Genomic DNA, 13947 nt, shown 5'->3' on the forward strand with positions numbered 1-13947 from the left:
ATAACCGTCGTTGAAAATTGTCTCTCTGATTGCAAATTTGCAACGACGTTAGGTATAATTTTTGTAGATACACAAAAGCACACACATCATCAACTTCCAAAAAATTGTCTCTCTGATTGCAAATCTATGTCATCTGTTAAGATTATGATGTGGAACAGAGTTCAATATGGTAAGATTTCGTAACCCTTGGGATCTCAGAAAAATCTGGTTATGTCGGCGGTTTTCTATATAAACCGGCGTGGTTATTTCAATTCTTGTCATTAAGTAGATCTACCGACGTAGGATAAGAAAATCAAAGAAAAAAATTGTTAACAAAAATTTTTATTAAGACGACGGTTTAAATTAAATGTACGACGTATAAAATGAATAAATACGACGTTAAATTTTATAGTACGATTTAAAGATAACGTCGTAGAACTATACGAGAATGACGTCGATATTCTTTATATTTTCCGTCGTTGTACATTAATTTAATACTGCGATATTTTGTATTTTAAAGCCGTGGATTTGTTTGTAATTATACGGCGTCTTATACGAAAACTTCGTCGTGTTATTTTATGAGTAAAAACGGCGGCTTTTATTGAAATCGTCGTCTTTACTTTCTACGTCGATCGATTCATAACTTCTGCCGTTCTTTGTTGGCTTTGATTTTACACTGCGGAAATCTGTTTCAAATAGACGTCGGTTGTTTAATTAGGCACGTCGTTGTTTTTGAACAGCCATTTGAATCTCCATTTTTAGTTGTCTAAGGTGGTATAACACGACGGTGTTTTTAGAACCGTCGTCTTTTTAAAAACCACGACGGTTTTCACTTAAACCGTCGTTGTTTTCTGGTCGTCTTTTTCACTTTTTGTAGTAGTGATATTGTTGATGGCAACAAAAGCAATAGCTCAAGTGCTCAATGCTTTAATGGCTCTCATACATGATGGTCATATTGAAAGTTCATTAGCTCGACGCCCAATTTCTACAATTGGGTACAATTATATAAATAAGGTACTGAATGAGGATCCTTAACACTTTCGACAGCTATATAGGATGTACCTTGATGTGTTTCTGAAGCAATGTGGTATCATTAGAGAGAAAACACATTTGCATGATACAAGATTTATTTGTATTGAAGAAATGTTTGCAACATTTTTACTCACTGTTGGTCAAAATTCTCGATATTGTCAAACTCGTGACACATTTGAGCAATCACATTTCACAAGAAGCAAAAATATCAACAAAGTTTTGACTTAAGTCCTTATTTGGTTGCATATTTGAACAAATTTGGTTGCATATTTGAACAAATTAGATGCCTTTTTTAAAAAAAATTTCTTTGGATGTATTGATTTGGAAGTTCAATAGCTCAAATGTTTTTGTAAAGGTACTTTTCTCTTTTGAAAATCTAGAAAAACGATAAACAGCCCAAAAAAGAAAGAAAAAAAGAATATATATATATATATATATATATATTAGAACTCTAATTAACTCTTTTAAAATATATGATAAAACTCTAACAAACAGCATCAGAATCAATCTAGGAATTCAATCAAACTCTATGTGGAGTTGATAGAAATCAATTGAACTGCATTGAACTCTACAAACTTTATAACTCCATTTAACTCTTTTAAAATCTTAATTGAATACACCCCCCTTAAACATGGCTCTTTTGGGGATTAAGTGTGTTTTGTACTCTGTTTGAGTAATGACAATTTTTGGTTTTAAAGTAGCTACTCAAATCATCAATGCGCTGTGTTGATTGGAACCACATTCTATTATTAAATGTCGACAAAATCATTGGCCAAAATGGAAATAGGCAATTCGATTACAGATGAGAATGAACGTGTTAAGCTTATAATTTCATACATATACATGCCCCATTTACTTAGTCCTTTTACTTAGTTTCTTAGCATTCTGAGTCATTTACCTCTCTTTGTGTGTTTTGTAAGTCAATAGAGTAAGAGAGCATAATTCATGCAATTCAAGTATGTTGAGGCATGATTTAGATGAATGGAAGAAGAGCTTAAAGACAAACCCAATTTCGACTACAATCCCTAGTCAGTTTAGTTTCGTAGGTCACATTGCAAGCTTTATTTCAGTGATCTACATAGCTTGGATGAGGATACATCCTTCATGGAATTGTTATAATGGGTGGCTACTATAACATATCCAACATTCAACCTCATTGGGTAAACTTGGAGTCCATCACCCATCAAACATGGAACCATGCTGAGGCGGATGTTTATCTGTAACTGCCAAAACTGAAGACTGAGTTAGAAATTTGTTTTGGCCTTAACTTCTTCCCGCGACATTGGATTGGCCCAAATGACATGTGGTTGGAAATAGAGGTGTCAAACGGGCCATGTCGGGCTGGCTTGTCCCATTTAAACTCGTGCTTTTAACTTTTTCTTGCCGAGCTGGGCCGGCCTATTTAATTTATCTGGCCGTGCCTTGCCATGCTAGCCCATTTAATAAAATTATTTATCTCGGCTCGGCCCAACGCCCATGTCCATATTGAAAAATTCACAAACAGACAAAACTCATTTACACGGTCGTTCTAGCAGTACTCGAAGGGCGATACTATCTCGGAAGACTCACGATCAACCGAGGGTCAAACTTCCTATACTGAGTCAACCAAGCCCGCTAGCCCACGAACCCCCATTGTCGATCCGAAAGTTACTACGGGTTCATCAAGGTTTAGTATACCTGTCCTGCAAGTTTGATCTAAATCGAATGATCGAATCGCTCACGATTGCATGATCGGACGTTTATCGTTTAACGCAAACTTTAAGTTATTGAATCAGAATATCCGGGGCTCCCATTCACGATCCGCGAATTCCTACACTATCCTAGGATTGCCTAGATCAACATATATTAAAAGGGAGTCGATCCAACGGACCAAATATATCGAATCCGGATAACGCCTAATATGTGATATCTGATCGACGATCAAACGATAACCAATTCCATCGTGCTCGGGACGACATGAAGATTATTTTAGGACTCAAGGACTGGCTAAAAAGTGGCCGACGTGGCGGTAGTGCATGGGTGTCTAAAGCGATTCCAGTGGTAGGAAAATCCCCAAACCGCCGATCAAGACATAACCTACATGATCAGCACATAGAGTGGAGCAACTTTTGATCTTGGACCTACGGAAGTGGCCGAAATTGGATGCCAAAATTTCTATTGCTTAATTACACACCAAAACATAGAAATTTCTCATAAATACCACAACCAACAGCTAAAACACCTCGAGAGGATGAGAAAGCATACTTGGATTGCAAAATTTGGTTGTCAAAATTACCTTAATGAGCTTCTAAAAAATCTCTCAAAATCGGCCCGCTTTTGATGGTTTCTGGTGAAATCCGCTGAGGATTGAGGTGGCAGAGGGCTGGGGTTGGAAGAGGAAGATGAGGGGGTCACTTTGGGTCCGATCCTGTGGCCAACCGTGACAGGTGGCGGTGGAGGCGGCTCTTGGAAGCCACTGACTGTTTGAAAAAGAAACGGGGGAGGGGGCTGCACATGAGAGAGAGAGAGAGAGAGAGAGAGAGAGAGAGAGAGAGAGAGAGAGGAATTTCGGGGTTTAAAAAAAAAAAAACCATTTTTGAAGTAATTATGGTTTTGCCACTGGATTATTTTTTATCGTAATTTCTTCGTTACAACTCCGATTTGAGCGTATTATGTGTCTATGGACTCATCTCGACACGATCTACACAACAATACCAGTCAATTCCCCAAAATCTTTCCCGAACAAAAAGTCAACTTTAAGCCCATTAAAATATTCTTGAGGTAAAATTGTCTTTTATATGATTATTTTATTAATTAAATGTTAATTTAGGATCGGGTTATTACATCATAATTAGATATCAAGTCCAATGTTGTTTAATTAATTTGTAGTTGATATATTTAATTAATTAAGGACCCAAGTAATTTCCATAAAATGAAAGACATCAAATATATGTTTATGATTATAAATAAATAAATAAATAACCATATAAACAATGACATTAGATGTCAAATTTTTGCATTTGGACTTTTGAGAAGAAAAAAAAGTTAAGTCAGTTGGGCGTGGGTCGTGCTTGAAGCTGGCTTGGGCTCGGGCTATGCTTGAAGCGGGCTCGGGCCATGGGCCTGCTCGGTCCATTGGACCTCATTTTTTATCTCGGCCTGGTCCAAGTTTTCGTGCTGTGCCGAGCACAGCCCATTAATATTTGCGCTCATGCTGTGCCGTGCCTCATTTAAACGGGATGGGCTCGTGCCGTGCTGGGCTGGCCTGTCCCGTTTGACACCTCTAGTTGGAAAGATGAGATTCTAAACTTCAAGATGGAGGGCTCAAAGTCATCATTCGCTTAAGGGAAGCCTAATTTGTGAGCCCTTAAAGTCGGTGGTCATGCAGACATAAGGATGAGCTAAGTGTGCTTAGTCATTCTGATCTAAGCATAAGGTTTTATTGACGGTAGGGAAGTTAGGTGAAGCAGATTCATTACTTATAATTGGAGTGGAGTTTTGCAGCAGCCAATACACAAGACTCTATCTGCTAAATAAGTCAGTGTTCTATATTCCTCACTGCATTATTTTATTTTACTGCAATTTAGTTTAATTTATTGTGCTGTATTTAGTTTATTGCATTAAGATAGCGATTCTAATTATAGAAGTCATTTACTGATTGCTCCTAACAATGGCCACTTGAGGAACACATTGTCGCGAGTCAAGCTATTTGGGACCGAGGGGAGAATTGGGTTTCGAGGCTCTGCCCGAGTTATAAACTCTTTTGTTATTTTCTTGTTTTGATTTGGAGACTGTTGAAAGTTGAAAATGACAGTTGAGATTATCTGTCAGAAACAAACGTCTAATTTTATACAAGTTGAGACAGAATGTTGTTGAAATCAAAATCTTTCACTTTCAATCATTCTACTTCTTAAATTGTACCTGGCTCTGCTTTAAGCCCATGCATCATTCAGGAATCATCACTAACATGACACCACAACATCAAGTTCATACATAACAAGTTAATTTGTCTGATATATTATTATTATTTTACATACATCATAAAAACCATCATACAACTATATCGAGACCAGAAATTCCTTGATTCTCATTATACAACTATATCAAGACCTGAAGATCCTTAAGTGTGATTCGTACCTGGCTCTGCATTAAGCCCATGCATAATCCAGGAATCATCACTAACATAACATGACATCACAACATCAAGTTCATACATAACAAGATTCATTCACGTAGCAAATATATAATTATAATATATTAAAATGTGATGGCAACTTTTTGCCTCCTTTCTTCTTGGGTTTCTTGTTCTTGCCCTTTTTCTTCCCCTTGTTTCCAGTTTCATTACTGCCACATTGGGATCCAGAAGCCACATCCTCTGCTTGCTTAGACTTTGGAATTGACTCTTTGGATATGCAACTTTCCTCACCTGTATTGTGGTTGTCTCTGCCACCGGCCACATCATCACTCGTCTAATCAGATGCAGCACCAGTCTCTGAAGGTTCCACCGCACCAGAGTTGGATGTCAACTAAGATGACATGAATTATCGCCTGCTGCTTCAACAGATGTAGCTTGGGAAACTTGTAGGACAGGTGGTTGTTTAGGAATCAATTTTCTCAGTATGTAATCCCTGGAATGGTTGGCCTTCATGTCAACAAAGATGACATCTGAACATAAGAACCTTGAACAATCTGACCCGAAACTTGCAATTACCAAAGTATTACCAATCTTCTGAAAAGCTGCAGCTAGCAGCTTCACATTTATATTAAGAGTTTTGTGTCTCCTCCGTCTCTTAAGGGCGTCAAAAAATTCCCACGGCAGCTGCTCAGTGATATAGTCCCTTCCCAGCAAATCATAGAGTTCATCTAGACCCATGCCAAAATTTAAATAAACCAAGCATAACACGACAACAAATCGCAACATGAGTTGAGAATGATAGTTGTTCCAATCTGCGTTGGTCTTTTTAATCCATTCAACCATATCCGCCTTATTAAAAACACACTCCCGAACCACATAAATCACAAAACGACTGATGTCAATTAAAGATGGTAGCGCATCACCAACACCAACCATGGAACTCAAGTTGGTATCTTCCTCTTGGTATATGAGCCACTCAACAAAGCAAGAACTTGTAGTGATAGCATAACCCTGAAAGCAAGTTGCCCAAATCAGAAGGCGCTCTACAAGGTACAAAAAGCAACCAGGTGATATGTAATCACGAACCGCCCTCCAGTTCGCATTATAAATATCAACTAAAGCTCCATACAACTTCAACATTATAGACACCTCTCTCGGTTCTTCACTGGTGTTTCCAGGGCCAATATTCCCACATAGATTCTCAATGAAAGCCTTCCATGGCTGGTGGAAGTCCAGTTTTATCACAAGCTTCTCGTATAGTTCACTATTATTCAGCTTACCGGACCCGAGAATAACCATTGCAAGCCTTCCAATCTGCCCAAAAGACAGCACCTTCTTTGAGCTGGTATACTCGACTATTACTTGTTTCAGCGCATTCTTTAAAGCATCAGTTCTTCTAAGAGCAATCATATTCTCACTCAATGAATTCCTCCAATCCAAAGGAAATATATTCGCAACAACAGTATCAGTAGAAAACTTAACACATCTCTGCAATCTCTCGGCATCTTGATTCCTTAGCTTCAAACATTTTGATTGCAAAAGATATTCTGAGATCCCACAAATATGGGCAAGACACCTGCTTTGGCAGAACACTGCATCATAGGCATTTTTTATTGGAAACTGGTAAAGATTTTCAAGCTTCTCCAAAACTTCCATGCCAACAGAAAGCATTTCTGAACTCCAATAACTACAAGCGGCTGAGACAAGCTGGTGAACATTAATGGAGACCAACTTCCCATGATTTCTAAAATGTCCTTCGTCCAGACCTCGAACCCAATCAGCATCAGAGACGAGTAAAACATAGACTGGAGTAAGATTATGATACAACCTCCACACTCCCAAGTAATCCACACAAAGCTCTTCGTACCTTTTGTAATCATTAACATCTCGATTTTCAAGGCATCCGAGATATTTGATTATGAAAGCAATTTTATCCTTCCAAAAAATCCAGAAATATATCAGTGAATCTATAGATACCTGATTTTCAGATATTCTGCCTTCTGAACACATTATCAGATTACCATCAACCAAATCCTTTTCCCACACATATTTATCGGCGGATGAAGAAATGTGAGCATCCAATATTTTTCGAGCAGATAATAATTCAACTCTCTTATGCCTCCGACAAACATTCATATAATTTTTTATCAAGGCCAAGCTACTCTGCTCATTTAACAAAATGTCAATCTCAGTGCAAACAAGCTCATAAAAGCTTTCTGTTTCCTTCTTAGCAATTGACTTGGCTTTTGATAAAAGCTCCTCCTTTTGTGAAAACTGTTGTATGGGCCAGCCCTTTCCGCCATATGACCAAAGAGAGTTTGCAAACACATAGAGTAGAATGTGTGATGACGCTTCTCTGAACTTGCCTGCCTTTCCAAGGAAATCAGCTTCAAGTAGAATATCGCCTTTCATCTTTGCAATTTCCGCAGCTTCAATATAGTTTCCAAATTCTTCTTCCAACAAAAGAAGCTCATCAAGGAGACCCAACTTCTTCAAAAAGTTCCGCATCAAAATAATAGAATGAAACTCTTTAACAAAGTTCATCATGGATCTGTGATCTGTCAACTCATAATAGTGGGATGCGCAGCTCTCCAGATATTCTTGTTCAATTTTATCCATTTCTTCACCTCTTCTAGCCACAACACAGTCCTCTATTGCATGCTTTTTCCAATACTTGATGTATTGCAAACCCATTTCAAACAGTTTTCCTTTGGCACAAGCAGTGAGACACTCAGAGAAAAAATTGCCCTTGGCATACACATCCGCAGAATCTTTATAGCATCCTGCTAGAGAAAAACATTCTCCAGCTCTTTCCAGATCAGGCACGCCATATTTATCCAAATAAATCCTAGCTGTACCAATAAAGTTCAGATGCTTTGAAATTAAGTGGAAGTACATAGTATTACAGGCAGGGGTGCAAGATTGTAAATGATGGTGAAATAAAATCTTGTACTTGAGACAAGAAATATGGGCTAAAGATAATAGATGTTGATAAGTAGTCATACCTGCTCTTTCATATTCGCCTAAATCAGAAAAGCATATGGCAGCGGAATCTGCCTTGCCTATAGCATCAAATATTTCAGCAGCTTCCCTAAGAATGGAGTTTGCCTCTTCAGGATTTGAAGTTCGCATATGGTCAGCGATAGCTTTAAGGCCGGTAGCTTTGGACCTTTTTTCCCAATATGTATCACCAGCTCTCTCAAAGCACATTGTGGCCATTTCATAGCTATGTTCGTGATAAAGCTGCAAGTAACAGTATGATGCTTGTAATGCAAGAAGGATTATAATGATGATGACAATAAAAATAATATGAATTAAGCAATGCTTCAATTTTTATCGCTTCTTTTCATCATCACTATTCATCTTAATTGTTACAAGGAGAAAATTATGCAAACCTTAATTCCCCGTGATTTCCACTCCTCTGGCCTGCTTGCAACTTGCATCTCCTGTGCAAGTGAATCATCCAGTTGCCTAACTTGTACAAGACATTTCTTCTTCCAATAGTCAAACATCGGTTTGGAGAGCTCTTCTACATTCTCACAAACCCACAATCTCTGTCTCGTACGAGTAACAGCAACATATAATCGCTTCAATTCAGAGCATAGGATGTTGTGTTTAGATTCATTGAAACTTGGAAAGCACTTTGGTAATGTCGAATCAAGCAAACCTCGGTCCTTCATGTAATCATATATGACTCTCCATTGGTTTTTCAGTGGTGATGAGCCAAAAAAGTTGTACAAGAGTACATCCTATAAACGGGACATGAATGTTACGAATGGATAGAAATCAAAACCTTAAAAATATAGTAAACATTTAACGGACTGAATGTATTATGATACAAAAAAAATACAGCAGTAAACCATGACTTTCTAATGTGAAGGCAGTATCTAACTGGATTCCGTTGGGAAAACTAGCTACAAAAAAACTTTGCAAGGGAAAAGGAGAAAATATCAGATCATGCTACTGTGTGATAATAGTTTCTCTAACTCTTAAGGCTTTTAAAAAAACAAAGAAATAAGTAAATAAACATTGTAGTGACCTGGAACTCAAGGCCCTTGCACTCCACAATGGTGAGGACAAGAGCATGCCTCCCAACGAACATGGAAACTTCTTTCTTAGCACCATCATCTCGCACCAAAATAACCTGCTCTGCACCGAAGCCAACTATATTTCCAATACCAGTTCCACTATTTCCAAATATTTTTATGATTGCATTCTCATTTTCTCCAGATTCAAGCAAAACTGGAGCTTCCCCATAAATAAGACTGGTTTCAGGGTCTAAAACATCAATAGAGTGAGGAAAAAACCGATAAATGAGTTCAATAATGCTCTGTGATAACTTTACTATACCAGCATGGGTACGGAAATTTTGAGTCAAATGAAACATTTTTGAAATTTGTCCCTTTTCTTTTCTTTCTTCAAGCTTATTGCTTCTTGATTCCAACACAAACTTCTTGTGGAACAAATGTCGTATATCTTGGAACCTAAAATCAATACCCCTTGCAATTGTTTGTGCTGTATCACCAGAAAAAATAAATCCCTCTTCAATATTGATGCACATATGTTTAAATAGAGCAATTTGACTCATTGTGAGATCTTGAACCTCATCGATATAAACAAAGTCCATTTGATCACCCCCATATTTTTCATGCCTCAGACGATGGTGAAGATCAATTACAAAATCACCCAGATCAAATTCACCATTTTTCATCTTCATTTTTTCATAAGCCTGAAATATATCGTATATTGCTTCTCTCTTTTGCTTGCTTAAATTGGAACCCCGGCTCTCTGACAATCGAACATAGTCCTCGCGATTGAGTTTACCATCACCTGCTTCCATAGCTTCCAAACCACCTTTAATATGAGATATTATCTCTGTAAAGACTCTTGAAGCTTCGAGCATCTTTGTTAACTGGATATTAAAATGGGGCCAGTAAGATGAACTGAATCTCTCATACTTCACCTCCTTGGTCCTTATAAAGGTCTGCAAAGCAACTGATCTTGAACTTTGCAATTGACCGTGTGTAAGTTTTCTTGCATCAAGGAATCTTTCAAAGTATGAGTTCCCCAGTGTTCCATCAAGCATCATCAAGAACTTATGGAATGTTATGACAAGAGGGTAAGAATTGGGAGGAATATCATGAAATGAATCCTTGATATCCTTGAATTGGGCTTGCCCCTCATCAAAATCAGCCATATCAATCAAACTCTTTTCAGTTGAATCACTTCCACCACATGCAAAACTGCGAACATACGAAATTTAGCAACTTGTGGAACAAGAAAGAAAATTTTGCTTGAGCAACAGAAATAAAGATTCCTAATGTATCCTTCAAGAATAATATTGTATCATGATTCACAATCGAATACCCTGCAACCGAACAAAAGAAAAGAAAAATGCAGTATCTTTTTGTTGAATATTCCACATACCTTTTTAAGTTTAAAACATGTTGCTTGATGGCAAAACACAGTTTAGGACTCACGGTCACAAAAAGTTGGTGAAGAGTTCCCTTAGTAGCTGAAGTACTCTGCTCAACCATGCTATTTTGACAACTAACGCATCCTTGCACTGTCAATTGGTAACGTTGTTCATTCTGAAACAATTTCTTGGTTAAAACCGTGGTCTTACCTGTTCCTGACCGTCCAACTATAAAGCTACTTTTACGATAAAGAATAATCTCCATTTCCTGGTCTGTAAGTTCGAATGGAAGATCCAACTCTCTACCCTCATGGTCAGAAAGCAAGTGGTTTACTACATCAGATGACAAGGAGTAAAATTTCATGAGCTGCAAACTCTCGCTGACCTGTGCATTCTCAACATAACTTCTACGGTCAGAATCATTATCACCAACTAAATCACTCTGGTTTTCAGTGATGCTAAGATCCTTGAACCGGACAATGTCCAAAGAGGGTAGCCAGCTCTTGGGAACTTCCAAATTACTGGTCACAAATGACAAAGAAATGTAAAAATTAGTTTAGAATTTCAAACATGAAGAAGTATTTATACCTTCATATCCAAAAGGAATCAATCCATATTATATAGTATGTTCAAAAGAATACACGAGAATGCAAACAACATACCCCTCAATTAATTTCTCCTTGCACCGATTGATAAAATCATCTGTATATCTTTTCAAAATATTCTCTAGACGTTTTACCAATTTTGGAATATCCCTTAGAGGCAATATGTCCCAAATCTTCAATATTTGAATGTATTTCACATCCTTTGCAATGTCAGTTGTGCAAACAATGTATAGACCTTCAACCTTATATTGCCTCAAGATTGGTGAAGAGCTTCCACAAACATTTGGCTTCTTAGATCTCCAACCATCGGAAAGCTTCAGCAGAAGATATAATACAGACTTCCTCAAACTGATTGACTTCAGCTTTTTGAATGACTTCAGAAAGTTATCACTGAAATGTACCTAAAAATAATGTATTGTGGGGAAGAAAAAAAAATTATAAAATGAAATAAAAAAGCTATGTATGTATTTAATAGAAAGTCCAACATCAGATCAAATATTGAAAAGTATGAGAACAGGAAGTTCTTGGAAGAAAAAAAAAAAAAAATCATAAATAACTACATACAGATTACCTTCCATCTAGAACTTCTAAAACATATGCTGTTAGAATTAAGCAAATCATCCAATTGGTCGAACTCTTTCTTCACCTCTAATATGACCCCGGCCAAATCCTTGTCTTCATCAGCATTAAAGAAGCATTGACGACGTTTGGCATCAAGGACCAAGTCCTTCCAAACAGATTCCCTATCAGATAGAGTCCTTTCATTTCCCAGAATCCAAAGGCAATGCCTAAAGTCATTAGGGAAGAGTAGTTATTTTCACCAAACTTATCAACAATGATGCAAAAAGATACAAGTTTACATAAAACCATACCTAGCCCTTGTAAGAGCGACATTAACTCTTTGCGGTTTTGATATAAAATCAATGGATTGACGAATGGTAGATCGTACAGTGGACACAATAATTATGTCATCTTCCCCACCCTGGAACCCATCAACCGTCTTCACCTTCACTGTAAAGCCATCCTTGTCATACTTCTGTGGAAGTTTGCCCTGAACTGCAACTACTTGAGCAGCATACGGTGATACCACCCCAATACTGAGTTTCTGTTTTGAAACAATCCATTCTGTATACAAACAGGAATTTTCAGTATTATCCAAACCACCAAAAAAAAAAAAAAAGCAATTAGGATAGCTTTGACACCATAAATGTTCCAGACCAACCAAAAAATTTATGCAGAGTAAAATTACAAAGATTTTAACATTTCTTACAGTTCAATCAAGCTTACAAGCATATAAAATAAGAGTTTTTCTATTTGAACCCCACATTTTTCTTACAAGAATATGGAAATCAAAATCATTGAAAACATTGAATTAAGAACATGAACATGACTCAGCAGCTAGACATATATACATACCTTCGTACAGCTTCTGCAGTATTTTCAGAATAATAGCAACCTCGACCATATTCTTTCTACTACGTCCATCCTCATCCTTCTCCTCTCTTCCACCAATTACATTTATAAACGAAAAGGGACCAAACATTGACCCTGGAAGATAGTGTTTCTCATGGCTTCTTTTTTTAACATTTGGAGCGTCTAGGATCTGGTTGTTATAGAAATTTGTATTTGGGAACAAACTTATTGAGGGATGCATTCTGTATTGCATATTCAGAAGGTGTTTTGAGTGGCCCATTGAGCTCAACCTCTCAAACAAGCTTCTTGAAAAACCAGCCTCAACAGAAACCTATGGAAGAAAACAAGTTAGGCATAAGCGCAAAGGAATAAGAAGTGGAATGAAAAATTGCAATAAGAGAAACGGAGGATATATATATATATATAGAAAAATGTATGACCAAGTACTATCAACGTACATTGCTGTTCACCGTAGCTGGTAACTGACATTCATCACCAACAAGAACAGCATGCTTCACACCTGGAAGTTGCAGGGGTATTGTTGATTCACACTCTTTCAATTGTGCAGCTTCATCAATAACAACAATGGTCAGTGGCTCCATTGCCACTCTATGCAGCTTATACGAACTCGACGCAGTGCAAAAAATTAAGGAAGCTCTTTGAAAACAGAATTCCATTAGAGCTTCTCCATTCCTAAAATTTGGAAGGTCAAGTCCACTAAGAGAATCCTGTAGAGTCCGTAATACTGAAAGGCATTCTTTTCTCTTCATGCACAGCAGAAATGAGTTATCTACAAATGACTCTGGCACAACTTCAACTTTTGAACAAGAGCAAAGGTGTTCCAGTGCTTCAGAAACAGTGTCACCATGCAACAATAATGATTCAATGGAATCAAATAATCCTATGAGCGAAATCATGTTTTGGAAAGTATGTGCCAAAAAGTAATTTTTGGCTATATGGGTACAGAAGGTAGAAATGCAACGTCTTAGCGGTAATGCAGCAGAAACAAATCTATCTCTGAAAAATTCAACAAACGATTTACACTTCCCCTTGATAACTTGAGTGTCAGTTCTGCATTCTTTCTCTTTCATTTCACTAACACCCTCGTGTTCTTTCTCATTGCTCAACTCATTTTCCAAGAAAATATGGTAATGAGAAACACAATCTTCAAGAAAACCTATCATTGAAGCGAAGCAAATACTCCACCCAGTCACTGGCCCCAAGCACTCAACTAGCCTTTTGACACGGTAATTCAAATATATATCTTCAATGTGTGGTCCAACTTTGAGTCGCTCCTTATTCCCAAATAGAAGAATTTCTCCCAAAGAATTGGACTTTGCTTCCCTTACCATCTTTAGAACAAAAGAAGCAACTTCAGTTATTGCAAC

At 37.5% G+C, this 13947-nt stretch overlaps 2 protein-coding genes across 2 annotated transcripts; both read right to left on the reverse strand.

The window, feature by feature from the left end:
• Positions 1–5512: 5512 nt before the first annotated feature.
• LOC117613022 lies at positions 5513–10028 on the reverse strand. Its single transcript, XM_034341666.1, has 4 exons — positions 9165–10028; positions 8521–8874; positions 8131–8368; positions 5513–7977 (listed from the first exon to the last, which is right to left on the reverse strand). Exons 1-4 carry the CDS (start codon positions 10026–10028, stop codon positions 5513–5515), a joined length of 3921 nt encoding a protein of 1306 aa, XP_034197557.1.
• A 647-nt stretch (positions 10029–10675) lies between these two features.
• LOC117613023 lies at positions 10676–13941 on the reverse strand. Its single transcript, XM_034341667.1, has 7 exons — positions 13018–13941; positions 12563–12890; positions 12019–12271; positions 11718–11934; positions 11204–11547; positions 10763–11062; positions 10676–10691 (listed from the first exon to the last, which is right to left on the reverse strand). Exons 1-7 carry the CDS (start codon positions 13909–13911, stop codon positions 10676–10678), a joined length of 2352 nt encoding a protein of 783 aa, XP_034197558.1. The 5' UTR covers positions 13912–13941.
• Positions 13942–13947: the final 6 nt, after the last annotated feature.

The sequence above is a fragment of the Prunus dulcis genome, unplaced genomic scaffold (assembly GCF_902201215.1).
Source record: "Prunus dulcis unplaced genomic scaffold, ALMONDv2, whole genome shotgun sequence".
NCBI lineage: Eukaryota > Viridiplantae > Streptophyta > Magnoliopsida > Rosales > Rosaceae > Prunus > Prunus dulcis.